General features: G+C 38.5%; 1 protein-coding gene across 1 annotated transcript in view; it reads left to right on the forward strand.

The window, feature by feature from the left end:
* The window catches only part of LOC150074864 (uncharacterized), a gene marked incomplete at its 3' end in the record, with an annotated part of 122,443 nt that overhangs the window by 88,292 nt on the left and 12,663 nt on the right, over positions 1-21,488 (forward strand). Inside the window, exon 4 of the mRNA XM_090389452.1 lies at positions 8,991-9,146. Within this exon, the coding sequence (XP_090245578.1) occupies positions 8,991-9,146 (156 nt within the window). The remainder of the gene's footprint in view (positions 1-8,990; positions 9,147-21,488) is intronic.

Here is a 21,488-nt window from a genome sequence, read left to right on the forward strand (position 1 = left end):
TGTTTGCTGATGGTTTGTTGATTTATGAGGATGGATAAGAGGTACAGGAGCAGGTGGTAAGCTTGGTAGTGGAGGCAAAGAGATGCAATTTAAAGTTTAGTGAAGCTAAGAGTAGGGCAATGAGAATGACAAAAAAGGAGGGAGAGGAAGGGATTGACATCTTTATTGAGGGAAAGAAGATAGAAGTGTATAGTTTCAGATATTTAGGGAGTACATCGATGAACCAAAACATATGACCAGCGAGTCGTTATGCAAATCGAAGCAACTACAGGTGAACTACTGCGCTGGTTAGAACAAGTGTGTGAAAAAAACACCTGATACTGAGCTCCGTTAATCAGTGTTAGTTACTCTTGTTCTTCCGATGGGAAACATAGCAGACTTCAGTGAGTTTGACAAAAGCCAAATTGTAATGGCCAGATGACTGGTCAGAGCATATCTGAAACGATATGCTCTGACCCAGGCTGGAGGGGTGCTCATGGTCAGCCATGGTTAGTACCTACAAAAGTGGTCCGAGGAGGGAAAATCCATGAACCACTGGCGAGATGTTGGACGACCACAGCTCATCGATGCTTGAGGTGAGCGAAGGCTCTCCTGGATGGTACGTGGCAACAAAAGGGTGACTGTGGTGCAACTCGCCGGTAATTGGAATGCTGGTGACAGGAGTAATGTGTCACAAGACACGGTACATCGAATCCTGCTGAAAATGGGGCTGCGTAGTCGCAGGCCACTCTGAGTGCCCGTGCTAACTATGGTTCACTCGTGACAGTGCCTACAATGGGCACGCGAGCATCGAAACTTGACCTTGGGTGATTGGAAGAAGGTCCTCTGGTCCAATGAATCACATTTCCTGTTTCACCATATAGACGCCCGGGTACACATGCATCATTTACCTGTGGAAGTAATGGCACCCGGATGCACCGTGGGATAAAAACAAGTCAGTGGTGGTGTCATGCTTTGGGTGATGTTCTGCTGGGATACCCTGGGTCCAATCATCCATGTGCTGTACACTCTGATGTCTACCACCTACCTAAACATCATTGCTGACCAGGTACACCCTTTCATGGCAATGGTCTTCCCCTCTGGCGGTACCATCTTTCAGCAGGATAGTGCGGCATGCCACACCACCCGGATTGTCTGAGACTAGTTTGTGGAATGTGAAGAGAACTTCCAGGTATTGCCCTGGCTTCCAAATTCCCCAGACATCAATCCTATCAAGCATCTGTAGTTTGTGTTGGAATAGCAACTCTGATCTGCGGCATCTCAACCACGGACCTTACAGGAGGTAAAGGATCTGCTGGTTACGTGTTGGTACCAGATACCACAAAACACATTTAGAAATCTTGTAGCAGCCATGCCTTTATAGTATCGGTAGTAAGATTATGTATACAGGGGTTTTCAAAAATGTTGGTCAATAATTTAAAGGTGAAAAGTACAAATTAAAATAAGCAAAAAAAATTCCAGTGAACATCAAGCTGCAAATGAACCGTTTTCAAGATAATGCACATTTTCTGTTAAGATCTGCCACTGACTATGAAGCACTAGTTTAACAAAAAGCTGTGAATCCTTTGCTAACGGTGGTTTTATTAAACATAAGATAATACATTTTTAATTTTTGGTTTCAACATCACAGCATTTTACAGATGTTACAAAAGATGTTCAAAATGCTGTCCTTGTGTCCGTATGCAGCTTTGTAGTCTTCTCTGCATTGAGTTGTGAATCCTCTCAAGCATTCATGGGTCATTTCTGATTTTCTGAAAGGCTCCTTCAACCTGACGTTGCAATTCCTCAACTGTGTTAACGTCAGAAGTGTACACCAAGCTTTTTACATGACCCCAGATACAAAAATCCATAGGATTTAAGTCTAGTGATCTGGGAGGCCACATTACAGGCCCACCTCTACCTATCCACTGTTGACCATATTTTCTAGTTAGATACCGAGTCACAACTCGAGCAAAATGTGTCGATGCACCATCGTGCATAAACCACGTGTTCTAGCTTTGCTGAAGCGGAACATTATCATCATCAAGGAGGTCTGGAAGAACATTCTGAAGGTACAGCTCTCGTGTTAGCCTGTTTGGCAGAAAGTGTGGTCAATTAGACGGTGTCCTAGTAGTACTGCCCAGACATTCAATGAGAAATGTTGCTGATGTCGTGACTCGTGAATTGCATTAGGATTTTCGTCATGCCAAATGTGACAGTTATGAAAATTAAAAATACCATCACGAGTAAACCCAGCTTTGTCACTGAACAAAATGTTGTTTAAAAATTGGGGGTTCAGGAAATGCTGGATATGGTAGGGGTACAGTAATTGGCAATGTAAAATTCACCACGCACACATTGCTATGACCACAGTACACGCTCTTGCAGAGCAACCCTCCTTGTCGAAATTCCTGGATTTTTTCTATTCTTTCTAACACCCTTTCCTCAACATCAGGTGCTATGCTTCTGGGCCTAAATGTTCATACTCCATATGTAAAGCGCCCATATTCTCTAAGCTGTTGATGTACTCCAATGAATGTGCACCTGTTGGGCTGCCTTTGGCGGGGAAATGTTTCTTGGTACAAACGTGCAGCCTCCAGTGCACTGCCGTTGGCTTTACCATACATGAAGTGCATGTCCATATACTCTTCGTTGCTGTAACTTCTTTCCATGTTGACTATCCTTTGACAAGTATGCCTGCTACTTCTCAGAGCATTGAGAGAGGAGGAAAGGGAGAGAATGAGCATAGCAACCTAAACAAACAAGTCAGTGGTGGATCTCAACTAGAAATGTGCAATATCTTGAAAATGATTCACTTAAGGACCCATGTTTACTAGCTTTTTTTTGCATATTGTAATCTGTACAGTTCACCTTTAAATTATTGACCATCATTTTTGAAACACCATCATTTTCCTGGTGGTTATAAAATAAGTTTCCCTATTCAGGAGTCCCTAGCAGTCAAAACGGTTAGAGTTAGCGCTGTGAAAATCGGCAGGTATGTCATTTAGGGTATGGTGAAGCGATTTGTAAAAGGAAATAAATTAGTTCAAATTTCCACCACCAGGGTAAAATTACGCTACACAAATGACATCCTGTTAGATAAAAGCAGAAAGGCCAATGCCACCGTCAATAACCATTATGGCTCTTACAAAAAAGGAACATGCTCTTTTAGTAAAACTGTTCTTCTAGAATAATAGTAACGCTAATGCAGCACTACGTGAATATTAGAAACTTAAAGGTTTGCGTAAAGGACCTTTGACATCAGTGGGGCTTCGTAAACTAATAAAGAAATTTGAAGCAACTGGATGGGGAGTTAGGTGTAATTCCGGGCGGGGGACAACCATGTATCGGAACAGAGGTAGTGGATGGAGTGGCGGTTGCAGGGGTCAGAATGCAAAACACTACCAGTCAGTAGTGCCAGAGGTGTGTCATGGGACTTGAACCTTCCTTGGTCTACTGTACGTAAAGTGCTTCGAATAATTTTACGCTGGTTCCCCATACAAGAGTCATGTAGTGCAAGAACTAAAGTCTTGTGATCAACTACAATGAATAGACTTTGCTTTACGATTTCTGACTCGTATGGAACTTGACAATACATGTGCTCAAATGATTTTGTGGTCTGATGAGGCACATTTCACTCTTCATGGGGCTGTAAATGCACAAAACTGCCAAATATGGGAAACTTCTCATCCATCTGCTGTGCACGAAAGACCACTACAAAGTCCATTCGTTACAGTATGGTGTGGATTCACAGCAGAATTTATCGGACAATTTTTTTTTGAAGAGTCTACACCTCATGGCCCCGTAAGGTGTACAGTAATTAGTGCAAGGTACTGCTCTCTTCTAAGAGATCACATTATTCCCATTCTGCAAGAAAGGCAACGCTTGGAGACTATAGTGTTCATGCAAGATGGTGCCCCTCCCCATGTTGGTCGACAGTGAAAGAACTGCTCCGTTCAACATTTGGAAATGATCGCATCATTTCTAGAGACTTTCCGCAGTTCTGGTCAGCCCAATCACAGATCTCAATCTCTGTGATTTCTGGCTATAGGGATACCTGAAAGCCAGAGTTTTACCATGGTGGCATACAAATACTTGTTGATTTGAAAGCAAGCATTAAACAGCTTGTAGCCAACATCCCCAATGAGATGCTATGCAAAATTGTGTTGCACGCAGTCCTCCGTTTTCAGAATATCATCTCAAGTGAAGGAAAGCACATATAGCAATATCTGTAGATTTCTAAGTTCTGTTATTAAAATCTAATCCTAAGTTAAGTATTCCATCTCGTGTTTACGGTGCCAATTTCTCCCCTGGTGGTGAATATTTGAACTCATTTTTTTCTTCAACAAATCGCTTCCCCATACCTTAAATGATGTACCCACTGGTTTTCACAGCACTATCTTTTACCGTTCTGGCTTTTTTTTTTGACTAACAGCAGCCTGGTCATTCTAAACAAACCTAACTGCTTGCCAACTTTCTCCTGTATCCTGTGGGAATCTACCATAGATGTGACCTTAGCCTCTAGCTCCATTGCCCAGCACCTTACAACCTGGACAGTCCATGAGGACTGGATCACCTCTGACCACAGGGTACTGACCTTCCAACTACACCATTCACTAGTCACCCAACCAACCGAACTCAACCAAGAATATATATACACTGAATAAAGCTGACTGGAACCTTTTTAAGGAGGAACTGATCAGCGCAGCCAACCACTTCAATCCTAGCAGTCTCAGCCCAGACCGGCATCAATGCGCAATTACGCAGTTCGTCACTAATGCTGCAAATAATGCAATCAAAAAGAAAAAATTCACACCTGGTGAATTGCTGTCCCCTGGTGGTCTCCTGAACTTTTAGATGCAAAGTCATGTACCAATGAAAACGCTATCAGTGTGCAAGGAGAACATGGCCTCTAGAAGAAACAGAGGCTTTACTGCAGCAATATTGAGTGACCAGGAACCAGTACACCACAACAATAAAATAAAAGGTGCTCGTGGGAAATGGGAAGCCCTGGTAACCACTGAAGGGAACACCGACCCCTGGGGGGTCGTGTTCAATGTGACCACCAACAAGCTCCCCAGAGGTGGCGACGTATCAACCACAAAATTACCAAACAGACTTTACACTAGATCGTGGTAAGACACTGTCAACAATATTCTAGATGCTGCGTTCCAGCAGCCTGTTGATTCACACACAACGGAACAGCCACAGCTCTGCATGGAAAATGAAACATATCGCACAACTGCAATTGAAGAACTCTTCACCCCATCCGAGCTCAACTTAGCTGTATCTAGAATCAGATAAAAGAAGGCTCCGGCAGAGAAATGCTCGATCCAGAAATTGTTCAAAAAGCCATTGAACAATTTCTGTATTGAGCAACATTGAACAACACTTCCATACTCAACCTCTTAAACACCACTGTCTCCACCACTGTCTTCCCCACAGTGGAGGACTGCAACCATTAGACTTATATTGAAGATTTGCAACCAAACCACATGATCTACCACAATCTTACCGGCCCATTGCACTGCTTCCAGTCTTCAGCAAACTTCTCGAACGGATGATCTCCCATAGAATAGAAACCCACTACAATGACGCTGGTCTCTCCTTGCCTAACCAGTACAGTTTCCTTAAAGGACGCTCCACGGTAGATGCACTGGAAACAATCTTTGAAGCTGCTACCAACTGCAGCTCCAAATACTTTCTACTGATCTCCATCGACTTTGCTGGTGCCTTCGACTTCCTCTGGTGGCCCAGCGTTCTGGGCAGGCTCCGGACGGTGCAAGTCCCAGAAAACAGATGCATCCAGACCTACCTCCAGGACTGGCGAGTTGTATTGTGTCCGCTCCCTACTGCAGTGTCTCCAGACCAGTCTTTGGGGATTCCCTGAGGGGTCTGTCCTGAGGCCTCTTCTCTGGAATCTGGTGCTGGATGATTTCTTGAACACCAAACTCAACAATGTACAGACCCAGGCCTATGCAGATGACCTGGTCATGCTCTTTTCTGCCGATAACAGAGCCCAACTGGAAGCGACTGCCAACTAGGCCATCTCTACCCTTCAGGCCAGGCTTGGGCAGAGCATAACAACGTAAAGAGCTTGCCTGAGAAAACCAATTCGATCCTACTAAAAGGTACCCTTGATCTGCGAAGACCACCCCAAATCAAGGTCAAAGGTGTTACAGTCAAACTAAAAACAGCTTAATTATCTAGGTTTGATCTTAGATAAAAACCTTTCCTTCACCCCTCATCTAGACCAACTCAGGATTAAGATCAGGAAGTATGCTGCCCAAGTCTCAAGGGTTGCCCGGAAGGACTGGGGCCTGAAGAAGAGAACGCCCTCCCTCTTCTTTAAGGCAGTTTTCATCCCCGTTATCACCTATGCCTCTGGAGTCTGGTACAAGGAGGCCAATACAGTTGTAAACAGAATGTGCCTAGGAACTATCCAGTGCTCTCTTCTCCTCCTGTCCTCACGTGCCTGTCGCACTGTGAGCACCCATGCACTCCAGCTCCTCACTGGAACCCTTCCCCTGGACCTGGGTAATGCGGCAAAAAAAAACCAAACAAACAAACAAACAAACCTGGACCTGGAGATTGTTTCATGGGTTGCTCTATCAATTGGCCAAGGGAAGAGCAGTTACCTGTACCGGTTTCACCACTGACCCAGCAAATAATAAAAACACTGAAAAGAAGAAGCTTAATGAACATTTAACGGACACCTGGCAAGGAAGATGGCAGACCTCAACTAAAGGTGCTGTCACCAAAAGATTCCTCCCAGATGTCAGGGCCTCTTACCCCCTCACACCTGGCTGGTTTTCACCTGGACTATGTTGCCTACCTCCTCACTGGACATGGCTCCTTCCAGAAAAAGACTACATAACTTTGGAATTACAGACTCACCCTGCTGCCACTGTGGAGAGGATCAGACGTGGGAGCACCTTGCCCACAGCTGTGAAATCTATGAGGACTTCAGGATCCTAATAACGAAACTACACTTCAACTACCAAAACCAAGGACACCTCACCCTACAGAATGAAGAAACTTACCGAGCCCTCACTCAATTTGCAATGGACCTGTTCATCAGGCAGAAAGCGCTACCAACACCATAGCATCCAAATCAATAGGTCAAAACAACCATGGCTGCCAGTTGTTGCTGCACATCGCTGAGCCTTGGATGCTAATGCCTTGGACCAAACTTACACAAGACTTGACCAACAAACCATCTGGAGTACAGAACCCAAATTTGACCCCTCACATTTTGAGCAATCAACTGATCTCCCCACTTGGATGGGACAACACAAGCGGTACAATCAAAGACAGGGTCCTCACATACCCTGACATATTCCTCATCTCTGACTCCTGGCCCAACTACTCCCCACTGGACGTGACATCTCTTCAAGAAGAGACCTAACATCAGTCCAGGGACCGATGTTATCTTGGACTCCCAAGATAATATCGGTCCCTGCCTTGGACTCCCAGTTTTGACCTCCCCACTATTCATTATCATGGACTACTGGACCAGCCTTCAGTCTGGATGCGACACAGACTCACCGAACAGAATCCCAATGACGACACCCGGACTAGACCTTCCTAAACATGACCCATCCACCATAGCAGCACTCAAGCCACTGGAGCCTCCATTCTGATTTCCACCAAGCTATCGGCTCCTACTGACTGGCCGTACCTACCCTGCACTCGCAGTGTATCTTTCTCTCTTTTTTTTTTTTTTTTTTTGCATAGGGTGGTTTTCGTCCCACCCCAGTCTTCCCTCTGGTGAGGCATTGGGCATGTCACACTGTCTGCAGGGGCCATATTTCCTGTTGGCCCCTACCTTCTGTTTCCTACCCTCCAGCCTTCTGCCTCTCCCCTTATTTTTCTCTTACACGTTTTTTTTTTTTTTTCCCTCATGCCCCACAGGTCTAAATCTAAATACATCAAAATTATTGCCCAACCTATTAGGCCTCAAGAAACAGCTATCATCTCATTCTCAAATCTGGTCCTAGCCACTGAAATCCCAGGAAAGTAGGTGGCAGGATCTGCCAGAGTACTCTAGCATCAGTGGTACACCCGGTAAGCCTCCCCGTGGCATGGTGTGGTCTATTAGCCACCAACCCACTAGGTGCTTGGTGGCTAATAGACCGGAAGAACAAAGGGCACAACACAATATGCTGCACATGATCCTCAGCACCTTCAAATCTCTGGCCCGATACAATGTACACCTGCAGAGATGGGAGAAATCCCAGGAGCCATTAGACACCAACATAGCTTACACCTAATCATTTTGACACTGGTCTCCTGAATAGGGAAGTTATTTTATAACCACCTGGTATATATTTTTTTAATACACAAAATATATAAATCAAAATATGCAACAAGCATTCATGGACAACCGTGAACTGAAATGATGCTAGCAAGAAAAGGAGTAACATGCATGGCAGCACATGGGTTTCTTACGTTTACTTGAATTTTTATGTACACAGCTTTGGAAGGGTGTCAAATATATGCATTTTAAGATGGCATGTTAGGATGTAAGAGGGCATTTACAGAAGTGCTGGATGCATGTGTGTGTGTGCATACGCTTGCACATGTGTATAGGAAGAGAAGAGACTTAAAAAAAATATATGGGGACAAGTAATTAAACTGAATAGCTGTTTAGAGAACATAAAACCATACAGTTTCATTAAGTGTTCTGTAAAGTTATCTTAGGAATTATTTGATTAGAAGATAACTATATTTTAAGTCTACTAATCACAGAAAAAGAAAAGATCAGTTAATTTAAGGGGGAAAAAATCAGATGCACCTAAAATGTAATGCCCTGCGTACATGCCTAATTTGTTTAATATGTTTTTCAAAAATGCCAGTTGCATGAGCATTTCTGGATAATGTCAGATAATTGGTCTTTTTCTGCATAGTGTATTCTAATTTATCATTATTTAAAAAATATCTTAACTTCCACACACACACACACACACATTTTTATTTATTTATTATATTGTGTTATTTTTTTTTTTCAGGCAGTATCTGATAACATAGAGCAGACTAATATGGAAAGAGGAAACACTGTTAACCAGCGGCATCAAGTAGCTAGATTTACAGATAATCATTCGAGGAGAGTAGTAATGGATAGTGAAAATAGCAGACTTTATAAGGAAGATAATACCAAGAAAGTGGTATGACATTTCTGAAGATTTAAATGTGGTCAAGAACTAGGCATTTGGGTTACTGTTAAATATTCTTTTCAAACAGGAATATACCATATATAGTACAATACCTGGCAACTGTATACTCATATAATACAGTAAAGGCATATTCTGATTTAATTTATTTGAAATTTTGTCAGGGATTAATTTAATATCCATGCTTTGATTCCGAGACTGATATCCTTTGGTTTTATGTCACCATCTTTTAAGGAATTTGGTGTTCCAATATCACGATTTTGTCAATAGATATGGTGACTCTTTTTAAACAAAAGGGTGGTTTATTTATTTTATTTTTTATAGTATGAACCAGAGCTGTAATGCTCCATACGTTCTACATTGATCTCAATGTTTTTAAAAGAATAAGAGAAGTTTACCTCAATCTGATATGTAGAACACATCTGTATGATACTCTCCAGAAATTAAAACGAAAACAATTAAAAAATAAAAAATCTTTTATTACAGTAAAACATAATTAAAAATCAATTGAACACAATTAAAAATCAATTTGACACAATTAAGTAAAAAATTAATTTAACGAAAAATTGCAAAACGATTTTCCTTCCTGAAGCTGACAACTCTTTTCGACTGTATATCGTAATCACAGGAATGAAAATTACCGAATAGGGGTGAGCATGAAACTTAAATAGGGATTATTTGTTTTCACGCATCCATGTAAAAGACCATGAATTGGAGATTTGATATGGCCAGATACAGACCGGCATTCTAATAAACAAAAATACCTTTCCCAGGTTAGGAAATTTTGCGACAAATTAAAAAATTATCTACGTCCTAACAATTAGTCTGTATTGAAGACCACCATAGATTTGCGACATGAACACAGGCCTCAGAAATAAAAAACAGACATGTTAACAAATTGAATACATTATCGGGAGTGTCAATGCACATTCATACGAGTTCAAACACATTGTTGCAAGCTTGCGACCAAGTGCATATGAGATGGGTGATTACCCCAACCCCCTATACACACGTGCTACTGCAGAATACTTCAGCTAGTTTGCGAACACCCCCTTGCCCAACATTCAGTGAACCAACATATCGACAGATTACAAATCTTTCCTCGTATACACTATCGCAGGACCAGATTTCACTTTTATTCAAAGGATTAAATTATAATTTACCACCTCAGAAACTATCTAAAAAAACAGTGCATAAATGATATTGAATTTGGACTTATAATGTTCCACAAAAATATTTATTCAACAAGTTAACTGAGTGGTGAATAACACAAGAGAAACGCAACTTCCTAAATTGAATACATTATTATTCAGAGAGCAGATAAAGGACATATAGTGGTAATACTCGATAAACCTGATTATATTAATAAGTTAGATTCAGTTGTATCAGATACCTCCACTTATCTTGAAGTAGACCCGGCACTATTTACCAATTTGGTCAATAAAATGTTAACCCCGTATTGAAAAAATTACTACATTACTATGGCTCAATTAAAGAAATTGAAGGCCAGAACATACAATATTCCTGCACTTTTTGGTCAGGTAAAGTTACACAAGACCGGATTTCCCATTCAGCCTATTGTTTCCTACAGAAACTTGGCATTTTCATCCTTGACCACACATGTATATAGTATTATAAAGCCTTTTAGATAGGCAATACAATTTGGGATTAAGAACTATGATAAATTATTTAATAACCTTAAAGATTGTAGATTTATTTTAATAACCTTAGAGATTAAAGACTTGGCGATAATGATAATTTATTCTCATTAGATGTTGCCTCGTTATATACAAATGTAAACATTGAATACACATTAGATATTCTTTGGGATATGTTAAATAATAACTCGATACTGATTAATTATATGAAGCTTTCTATTAAGGAAAATTTTCATTTAATTAAACTCTTAAGTTGAAGCCAATTATATCACCTTTCGAGACAAAGTATACAAACAAATTTTTGATTTGCCAATGGGATTGAGCCTGAGTGGCTTAATATCGGAGATCTATCTCTCAATGATTGAGTGTATACATTTGACGCCTTTTCTACCCTGTATCACATACTATGGGAGGTATTTAGACGATGTTCTAGTTATTACTGATAGTAGCACTATCCAAGATATTTTACATTTGTTTAATAATATTCATTCTAAACTCAATTTTACATTGGAAAGGGAGAATACAGATACTAAGTTATTAAATTTTCAAAATTTCATGCATACTTGGGGCTCAAATAAAATCCAATTTAATATCTATCGTAAACCTACAAACACCTGTATGCTCCTGCATTATAACAGCTATCACCTGTTTGCCTACAAAAGATCTATTATCTTTAATAAATTTCTCAATGCTTATAAATATTCCACATTGAAATCTGCTTTGGGTGCAGAAATACAAATATTAACCAGCAGATTCTTAAACAGGAATTACCCCTGTTTAAGAATCTGCTACAATAAACTGAATTAGGGTACAAGCTAAGGATAGGATACAAAAAACTACACCAACAAACAATAGTAATAGCAAAAAATACTATTTCTGTCCCATATGTTGAACAGTTGCACAAACAGCTTAACAGATTCTTTAAAGATACAGAATTTAAAATTGTGGCCAGGCCAATATGGAAATTACACATTATACTGAACAATTGCTCCATCCTTTCCTTGTTTGCAACACATAAATGACCTTGGTATACAACTTTTCTTGCAGTGATTGTGACTCGTCTTATCAAGGTTCTGTGCAGTTTCCTTTGAATTTTCGTGTTAATCAAGACGCGGCCTCAGTTTGTGCTTCTCGTTCAGCAGCCTCAGAATTAGCCTTTCATGCTGTTAACGAAAAACATACTTTATTTAACGAGGCCAAAATACTTAGTGTCCAACGTAATTATATGAGACTATTAATTGCAGAAACTGTCAAAATAAAATTACATGAGAATTCTGTTAATGTTCACCGGTCATATCTAATCTCTGATTCATGGTCTGCAAAAGCATATGCACGAAGACAAATTAATCCCCTATTTAAGTTTCATGCTCACCCCTATTTGGTAATTTTCATTCCTGTGATCACGACATACGGTCGAAAAGCGTTGTCAGCTTCAGGAAGGAAAATCATTTTGCAATTTTTTATTAAATTAATTTTTTACTTGATTTTTAATTATTTTTTACTGTAATGTAAGATTTGATTTTTTAATTGTTTTTGTTTTAATTTCTGGAGAGTATCACACAGAAGTGTTCTACATATCAGATTGAGGTAAACTTCTTATTATTTTACAAACATTTTTTTATTTTATTTTATTATTATTTTTTTTTTTTTTTTTGTAATGAACATAGATTTTTTATAGGAGAACATGCCACCTTGGTATTGCACTACTTCAGATAAACTAAGGTTTGTATAGTATTAGAATAGAGAAGAAACAAAAGCTTTTTGTCTAATGACATGGAGCACTCTGCCTTCACAACAAATTGCTGTGGTATTTTACTACTTAAAATAAATGACACTTCCCTGTTGAAATGGATAGATGCTGTCTCTCTCTCTGAGTATGGCACACCCTCCATCTTCACAGTGAGTTCTCTCTTTTGTGCCGCTGTTAATTAACCCAATACTTTCTGTATCAACTCAGTACTTTCTGTAAAAAGCTTATAAACCAAGTCTAGAATAAGAAAAGTATTAGTTGACTTTACTATTATTCATTTACTAGTATTAGTAATACATTAATACTTATAATAGCTGTTGAGAAGTAATGTGGTAGGCTTAGCTCTTTGGCTGTTAACACTTTGATTCTCAGCTTTACTTGAATTTTACTGATCGTTAGTAATATTTATAGTCTTAATTTTTTACAAGAGACATATTTAACACCTCAGGTGTCTACTTTGATAAAAAAAATTACAACTCTCTTTCGGCAAGACAAACCTGCTACTAATAATGCTCACGGAGGGGTAGCCATACTTATAGATGGAAGAGTAACCTGCAAATGCATTCAGTTGCAAACTACTGTTGAAATTATTGCCACGTGAATAGCAATTGGTGTTACCCTAACACTTGCTTCAATCTACCTGCCACCCAGTCGCTCTTGTACCATACGTGAACTTGAAGATCTCATTCGGTAGTTGCCAAAACCTTTCGTTTATTGGGTGACTTCAATGGACACCATCCATTGTGGGGGTTCTTCCAATACAGACAGATGAGGAAAAATCACTGAAATGCTTATTGACAGACGAAATTTAACCATATTAAATACTGGTTCACCAACTTACCTCCACCTCCCAACAGGAACAGTCTCTTCAATAGATCTCTCTATCTGCTCTCCAATCCTTTTCCGTAGTATCCAGTGGACAGCTCTGGATGATCCACTCAGCAGTGACCACTACCCTATAATATGTAAAATTGAAACGTCACACTCCATACCTTCAGAAACTCACACAAAATGGAAATTTTCCAAGGCAGATTGGGCAAAGTACACCACTAACGTATCCTTCGACAATCAGATCATCAAATCTCATCCAATTGACACAGTTGCCGACCATATTACAAAACAGATTCTAGCAGCTGCATCCACTGCCATCCCACAGTCAAAGTTAAGCACTCGTAGAACCAGAAATTATTGGTGGAACAAGGACTGTAAGAATATAAAAAAAGAAAAAAATTGTGCATGGAATTTATTCCGCAAACATCCTACCACCACTAATCTTATAAATTACAAGAAAATTAGAGCTAAAGCTCGTCATATTAGGAAGAAAGCAAAAAGAGACTCTTGGGTTTGCAACTACAATTAATAAAAATTCCGATGTAAGAATTATTTGGAGGAAAATAAGACAATTAAATGGTAAATTTCCCCCTTTGTCGTCCCCACTTTTCACCATGAATGGGCAGGAACTATCTACTCCTGCCCTAGGGACGGTATTTTCACAGTTGTCTGATTCTACGGCATGATCCATCATTTTAAAAGATTAAAGCTTTAGCGGAAAAATCCCATCCGAAATTTAGAATTACATCCTCTTTCCAATACAATACACCACTTACTTTGATAGAATTTCAAGAAGCTTTATCCACCACTAAGAACAGTGCTGCTGGCCCGGATGGAATATACTACGTAATGCTACAACATCTTGACAATAAATCATTATCTTCGCTACTGACCTTCTACAATCGCATATTTATGGAGCATTCCTTCCCCAGCTTCTGGCATCATGCTTTTGTACTGGCAATACCCAAACCAGGGAAAGATCATTCTATTCCGAACAATTACAGACCCATTTCGCTCACAAGCTGCTTAAGTAAAACCATAGAAAAAATGATACACCGTCAACTAACGTGGTATCTTGATTCCCAAAATATTATCTCTGACAATCAGTTTGGTTTCTGAAAACACCGATCATCTCTAGATCTCATGATCAAAGCAGAAACAAACATCAGGAATGTGTTTATCCAAAATAAACATCTAGTAATGGTATATCTCGATATAGAGAAGGCCTTTGACACCACTTGGCAGTTTGGTATCCTGAGAGATCTTCATTCCCTGGACCTGAGAGGACACTGACCGTATTTCATACAGAATTTCCTACAACACAGGACCTTTCAAGTTCGCTATCGGCAAGTCCTTTCACAAACATACATACAAGAAGGAGGAGTCCCGCAGGGCTCTGTACTCAGTGCAACCTTATTTGCAGTTAGAATAAATCAGATGACAAAAAATATTCCAAAAGCTGTAAATTCTTACCTCTATGCTGATGATCTGACTGTCTCTTGCAGCTCCCAAAACATGAGCTTTATCGAAAGGCAGCTGCAAACATCTATAAATAATATTGAGCTATGGATGACACAGAATGGTTACCGATTATCCTATCAGAAATCTAGAGTCATTCACTTTTGTAATAAACGAAAGATGCATCCAGATCCAGAGGTATAACTAACAAATCATCCCATCACAGTGATGAATAGCATTCGTCTCCTTGGTCTAATTTTTGATAATAAACTGAACTTCTCAGAATATATCACACATCTAAGGACTGCTTGCCAGAAAAAAATTAACTTATTAAGAATCATCTCTTCTACATCACGAGGTGCAGATCAGTACACCTTACTTCACTTGTACAGAGCCCTAATCAGATCTCGCCTCGATTATGGCGCCCCGGTGTATGATTCTGCTAGGGAAAGCGTACTAGCACGTCTTGCCCCTATTTAACATTCTGCCCTCAGAATTGCTGTAGGCGCTTATAGAACATCGCCAGTGTAAAGTCTTTATATCGAAGCCCATGAACCTCCGCTCAGCTTCAGGAGAAAGATGTTACTTCTGAACTGTGCAGCCAAAATTCTTCTCACCCCAATTAGCCAATACTTAACGATCCACAGTTCACAATGTACTACAGAAATAAACCTAGAGCAGTTCGACCTACTGGCATCAAATTACAGGAATTATCACAGACTTGGAATATACATCTGGACAAAATCCTCCATGGTCTTTTATTAAACCATCCTGTGACAGCTATTTCCTAAACTGGGGAAAACATTTGCTTGCAAATACCAATATACAGCAACTGCATACTGCTCACACACAAAATTACCCAAATTTTACGCAAGTATACACTGATGGATCAAAGTCTGGTAGTAGTCAGTGCTGCAGCTGTCTTTCCCTTTAACACTATCTGTTTCACTTCCCACTGAATGCAACAGTTATACAGCTGAATTATGTGCTATCAAGCTTGCCTTAGAAAACATTCTCCATCTGTCCATCCGAAAAAGTGTAATATATACTGACATAGTTCAATCTTAGCCTTGCAAAATTTCTCCTCAGTAATGCATCCCTTAATAAAATCTATAAAATCTCAGCTGATGCATATCCATGATCACCAGCAAGTAGTCATCTTTTGCTGGATCCCAGCCTACACTGGGATATCAGGGAATGGAAAAGCAGACTATGCAGCTAAACATTCATCCAACATAGCATCACCAGATTACTATGTTCCATATATGGACTACAGATCCCATATAAGAAATACATGTAAGGAACAATGGACACTTCTATGGCAATCTCAACCGAATAACAAGCTCTGTGAAATAAAACCTGAACCACAGTTATGGGTTTCAGTTTTTGTGTAAACAGAAAGGAAGAAGTCATCCTGACTAGAGCATGAATCGGGCACAGTCAGCTCACCCATGCCGACCGGGCTAGCCGAGTGGGTAAAGTACCTACCTGACAACCCAAAGGTCGCGGGTTCGATTCCCGCCTCGGGCTTGGATCAAAGTACTGCAAAAACCTTGGGAGGTGCAATATGGCCACAGAAGCCGATGCGCCAACAACTACCAAATCAAAAAAAAAAAAAAAAAAAAAGCTCACCATATTTTTCTTCTTACAGGAAACGATCCTCCGCAGTGTACGCACTGCAACTCTGTTCTCACAATAAAGCACATTCTCGTTGAATGTACCTTATATACTGATGCCCGAAAAGCCTCATTCACTAATTTCCAAAATCTTCAAGAACCTTTGACACTCCGACAGCTCATAGGTAATGATGCAAATCTCCCAGAATTTTTCTGCTTCTTAAAACGGATACATCTGTATAATTGTTTCTAACTGTTTTTACAGACACCGTGTAATCCTCATCTCTTTTATAGGCGCAATATGGCCTAAGTAGCCCTTGCGCCAGAAATAACCATACCAATACAATACTTATAATGTAATACTTACAATATAATAATACATTACTAGTAATTCAAGGCGCCTCCGTAGCCAGGTGGGAAGGAGCAGCAGTGCGTAGCACAGGCTTCTTGATTAGACCGGGGTTCGAGCCCGTCACCACCAAATACGGAGGATGCGGAAAGGTCAGGGAATGACGACCGCATATCCCGGAGCAATATGGCCTTAGTTGCTAATGCTCCTAAAAACCAAATAACAACAACTAGTAATTCATTCACAAGTATGTCTATTATCAGAGATCGATAAATTCTCTCAAATTATACCATAAGGTTATTTAAATTTCTATTTTTACTTCTAATTATTTCAGTTTTCTGATGGTCAGAAACCCTCAGATACCAAATATTAATCAACTTACAAAGAAATAGCATAACTCACATATTTACAGCACTCACTTTTGAACTGTGCCAATGAAGAAAGGTTCAAATGATGAGGGAAATTAAAATAAATTAATTAAAAGCAAGAAAGGAGAAGCACTGCATAAGGAAAGTAGACATGATTGAGACATCATGCACTTGATATTTTTTTTTATCAGAATTTGAGCATTATATAGTGGATATTGCTATTTGGAATGTAATATTAAAAGGTTAATAAACCTGAAGTTGCAGAGAGAACTCTATTCCTGTTTAGTTCGAACATTGTCAGAAGATAATCTTCAAAAGCTGTTTGTTATAGTTCCCAATATTCAATTTGTTTTTGACAATCTAGAATAATGTGCAATAATTATATTGCACATTATTCTAGGCGATATTATATTATAATCTATTACCAAATTTCTTACTCAGTTTCTTACCAAAATCCCCCCACCCCCACCATTATCACTGTGTGAAAGTGAGTACTGTAAATACATAGGTTATATTGGGGATGGCCAACCTTTCCCTGTACCATGTCACAATATTACATTGGAAATGTGCATTACATGCCACATAAGAGAAAATCCAGAAGCTACCAGATCAACCATCCCTCCCGAACTGACCTACAGCCACCAAATGTTTTTGCTAATTATGTAAAGGAATTTTATGCTAAGTGGTTTTAATAAAAAAAAATTAGAAGACTACATTTATAAAATAAATTTAATATATGTTAACAAATGAAATACTCTCCCCTACAGAGTCATTGTTGTGTGAAATTTACTAGCACCCCACTTACTTCTTAAAAAAAATTAGTGCTTTAATAATAATATCAAAAGATATTAAATATGAGCCATTAAATTAGGTTTCCATAATTCCTGGAAATAAAAGTGGCATTTAAACTGCACATCAGTGCTTTCAAAACTTTTTTTAACACCAACAGAATTTTGTAATTATTCACGACCCCATCCTTTGTGGTTCTTATCTTTAAGTTGATGATAAATTCAGTAGTATGCAACTTTCTTTGTTGTGGACCAAAAATATGTAAACAGAAGTTAGGGGGGGGATCACTTGGCTAAGCATATGCCCCTTAACCAAGGCTATTTTTAAATTGAGAGGTCAGTTTTTAACTTTCAAAGAGAAAGAATGTATCTTTAGTAACAGACTTCCAAGTATGAAGCTTGTGAAGAAACAAATGTGATAATTTTTTAAATATTTTAATCAATCAAATATATGAAAGGAAATCAAAATTAAAACTGCTGATAAAATGTACGACACCCTTTAGGACGTGATGTGACCCCTACTTTGGAAAGCTTTGCTGTATGCGTATAGCTTCAGTGCTAATTATTCAAACTGGTTGTATAATTTGTTATCAAAAAAAAATAAAATGTCTGGTACTTTATGTTATGTTAATTTTTACAATCATTTATTTCATATCTGGCGGCAGTTCACTAACAAGAGCTGCACAGGCCACAAGTGGCATGCATGCCATGAGTTAGCCATCCCTGGGTTCTACTATTTCTTTTCAAGTTGCATATTATTTAGTGCTTCAGGTTTCCAATCATCAGAAAATCTCTAACCTCATTATATTTTATCTGTTTAAACTAAAATGAAAAAAATGTCTTCACCATACCATATTTTCCATTTACACTTAATATCAGAAGCTCACATCTGACTTCCAACTTTAAAGAGACACCTTACTCATATTCAAGTATTTTTGTTTCAAATGGTAGTTTTTCTGAAACATTGGGTACATTTGCATTATCATTAATTTGTATAATAACATGATAATTTTTGTGTTTATTAAGTCCCTCGTTGTTCCGGAATACCCCAGTACAAGCAGTTCTCGCTTTACGAGTTCTCGGGTTTACGAGTTTTTTTTCCCAAGTATCAACAAAATCGAAAATATGAACAATAATTGCAGAAAAATGAATGTTAAACATTTATAAATACCGCATTCCAAACCACTTGCGTAGCTATACAATACAGTGTACCCCACTTTACGATATTAATCAGTTCCAGAGACACCATCGTATCATTAAAATATCGTAATGTGAACCCAATAACACTGTTTTTTGATAATTTGTTTCAAGTTCTCTGAAGTTGAAATTTTCGCTGTATAACTAAGCTATTTATCTCTTTAAAATGTCATTTTTAAGGTCACGAGCGTGACCTTAAGGCCATATAAAAAGTCATGAGCTTGGTTTGTAAATTGTATTAGTTACCAATTCAAATCATTAAAATGCACTACACTTTTATCGTTATCATACGTTCCATTATAAGAATCATTAAACGCCTTTGTGATATTTTTTTAAAGCACATTTCTGGAAGTCACCACCATAAAACAATAAAAACAGTTTGCACTTTCCGGTTTATTGGGCTTTTCTGTTACTGCAAGAAATTACAAATGGGTAGTAAACTCAATCTTCTTGCATTTACGAATATACCAATAGCTGGAATTTGTGGTTTTTTACTTTATTATGGTGAAATGTGTTTCTCTTTACTGAAATCTTCAATCGTATAAAAAACAAATTTTCAGAACCTTTTCTTCATTCTTTTTTTTTTTTAAGCATTGTAAACTTGTTACTCCACATGAATCGTGCTAGTTGTAATTTGTGTATGCCGTTAAAAATGCTTATGCATACAATTGTGAAATTTATAATTAAAAGAGATTATCTTGGAAACAAATGCCTCTTGAAAAATTTCTGAAGAAGACAACTCCCCGTGTAACAAACCAACGAGTGCCGAGCCAATAATGAGTGATCAACAAGTGTGCATTTAGTCGATGATGATGAAGAATAAACATTCTTTAACATTTGTAAGTCGTAAATAATTTCTCTATTATAATTTGCTTGAATTTACAGGCTACATTTACATTTCTTTGGATAAATCAATCATTGTTTAAACATAAACTAATTAGCTAACTAATTTCATTGTTGATAATGTAACCCCTATTTTTAACATTATATCTACGGGAAATGAATTCCCGCTTTACGAGCGTGCACTAGGAATGAATTAACTCAAAGTCGAGAACTACCTGTATTATTAATAAAGCATGCTTTAATATTGTTAGGAGATGGAGATTGATTTTGATCAGTATTAAAAATTTCACTTATAAAACTATGTTAAAAGTAAATATCAGACTAGTTTAATTTCAGATACTAACTGCTAATTTCAGATACTAACTGCTAATTTCAGATACTAAGCAGTGTAACATAGTCATTTCAGTCTAATTTAATATTCTCTATCCTAGTTCTAGAAAAACAGACAGACTTCTGTGTTGCTCCAACTTTTCTTAGTCAGCTCACTTGCCCTCTGCAAAAGATGATATTGTGATACAGATCTCATTAATGTTCTTTTTGTATATTTGTATATTCCATATTGCAAAGCTGAAAATATGTGGGGTGTATTATGGCTGATGGGTCACAAATATGTGAACCATCAGCCATAATAGACCCCACATTATTATTCATATTATTCAATTTCCAAATATGGAAATTTAATAATATGGTCTGCATAGATTCTGATGTTTCCAAAATGAGGGTGTTTCTGGGTGTACTTTTAATGCCAACTCTAAAAATCCAATCCATTTTACCTATGATGAGCAGCATTTTTACAAACAGTAAGAATTGTTTTCTTAAATATGTATTCCATGTACAGTCAGTTCTTGTATAACACAATAATTGTGTTCCTAGAAACCTTTGTACAATATAAATAATGGGCCTCATGGGAAAAATAGCATTAGGTGCCAATTACCCAAGATTGAACAAACATTTGTAACCAAGACATTGCCAAACACAATAAATAATTGTAATAAAATGCTTACACAGTTGAAAAATGTAAAATTAATAATAATTTGATCATTTAAATTTAGGTTTGTACCTTAAAAATAAACGAAGACAGCTTCAGGGAAAGGGTTGAAGCAGCAGAATTCTGGGGAAAGTGGCAGCAGGTTGTCATTATCGGAACTGGGAGATTGGAGGAGATGCAGATGAGGGCTTTGGATGAAATGTGGTCACACCAGAACTACAGGGCTGTGTCACATTTTCTGTCTCTTTCTTGGGTGTTTTCATAAAAAAGACATCTAGTTTCTGTTGTTTTGCTATCTTCCTTCTTTCACAAAGCAGCTGCTTATATGGTTGCAAAGAAGATTGAATTGTACGAAGTGCTCTTCTGCTTCTTTCTGCATTGTAATTATGGTGGCTTGTAAATATTCATCTTCATTGTCTTGCCCACCTTCCATCTGCCCTCCAGCAACAAGTTGTTTCAGTTCTTCAGTTGAAAGTTCTTCATGGAACGA

The sequence above is a fragment of the Mastigoproctus giganteus genome, unplaced genomic scaffold (genome assembly GCF_048544385.1).
Source record: "Mastigoproctus giganteus isolate SK-2022 unplaced genomic scaffold, ASM4854438v1 scaffold_33, whole genome shotgun sequence".
In the NCBI taxonomy this organism is placed as follows: Eukaryota; Metazoa; Arthropoda; class Arachnida; order Uropygi; family Thelyphonidae; genus Mastigoproctus; species Mastigoproctus giganteus.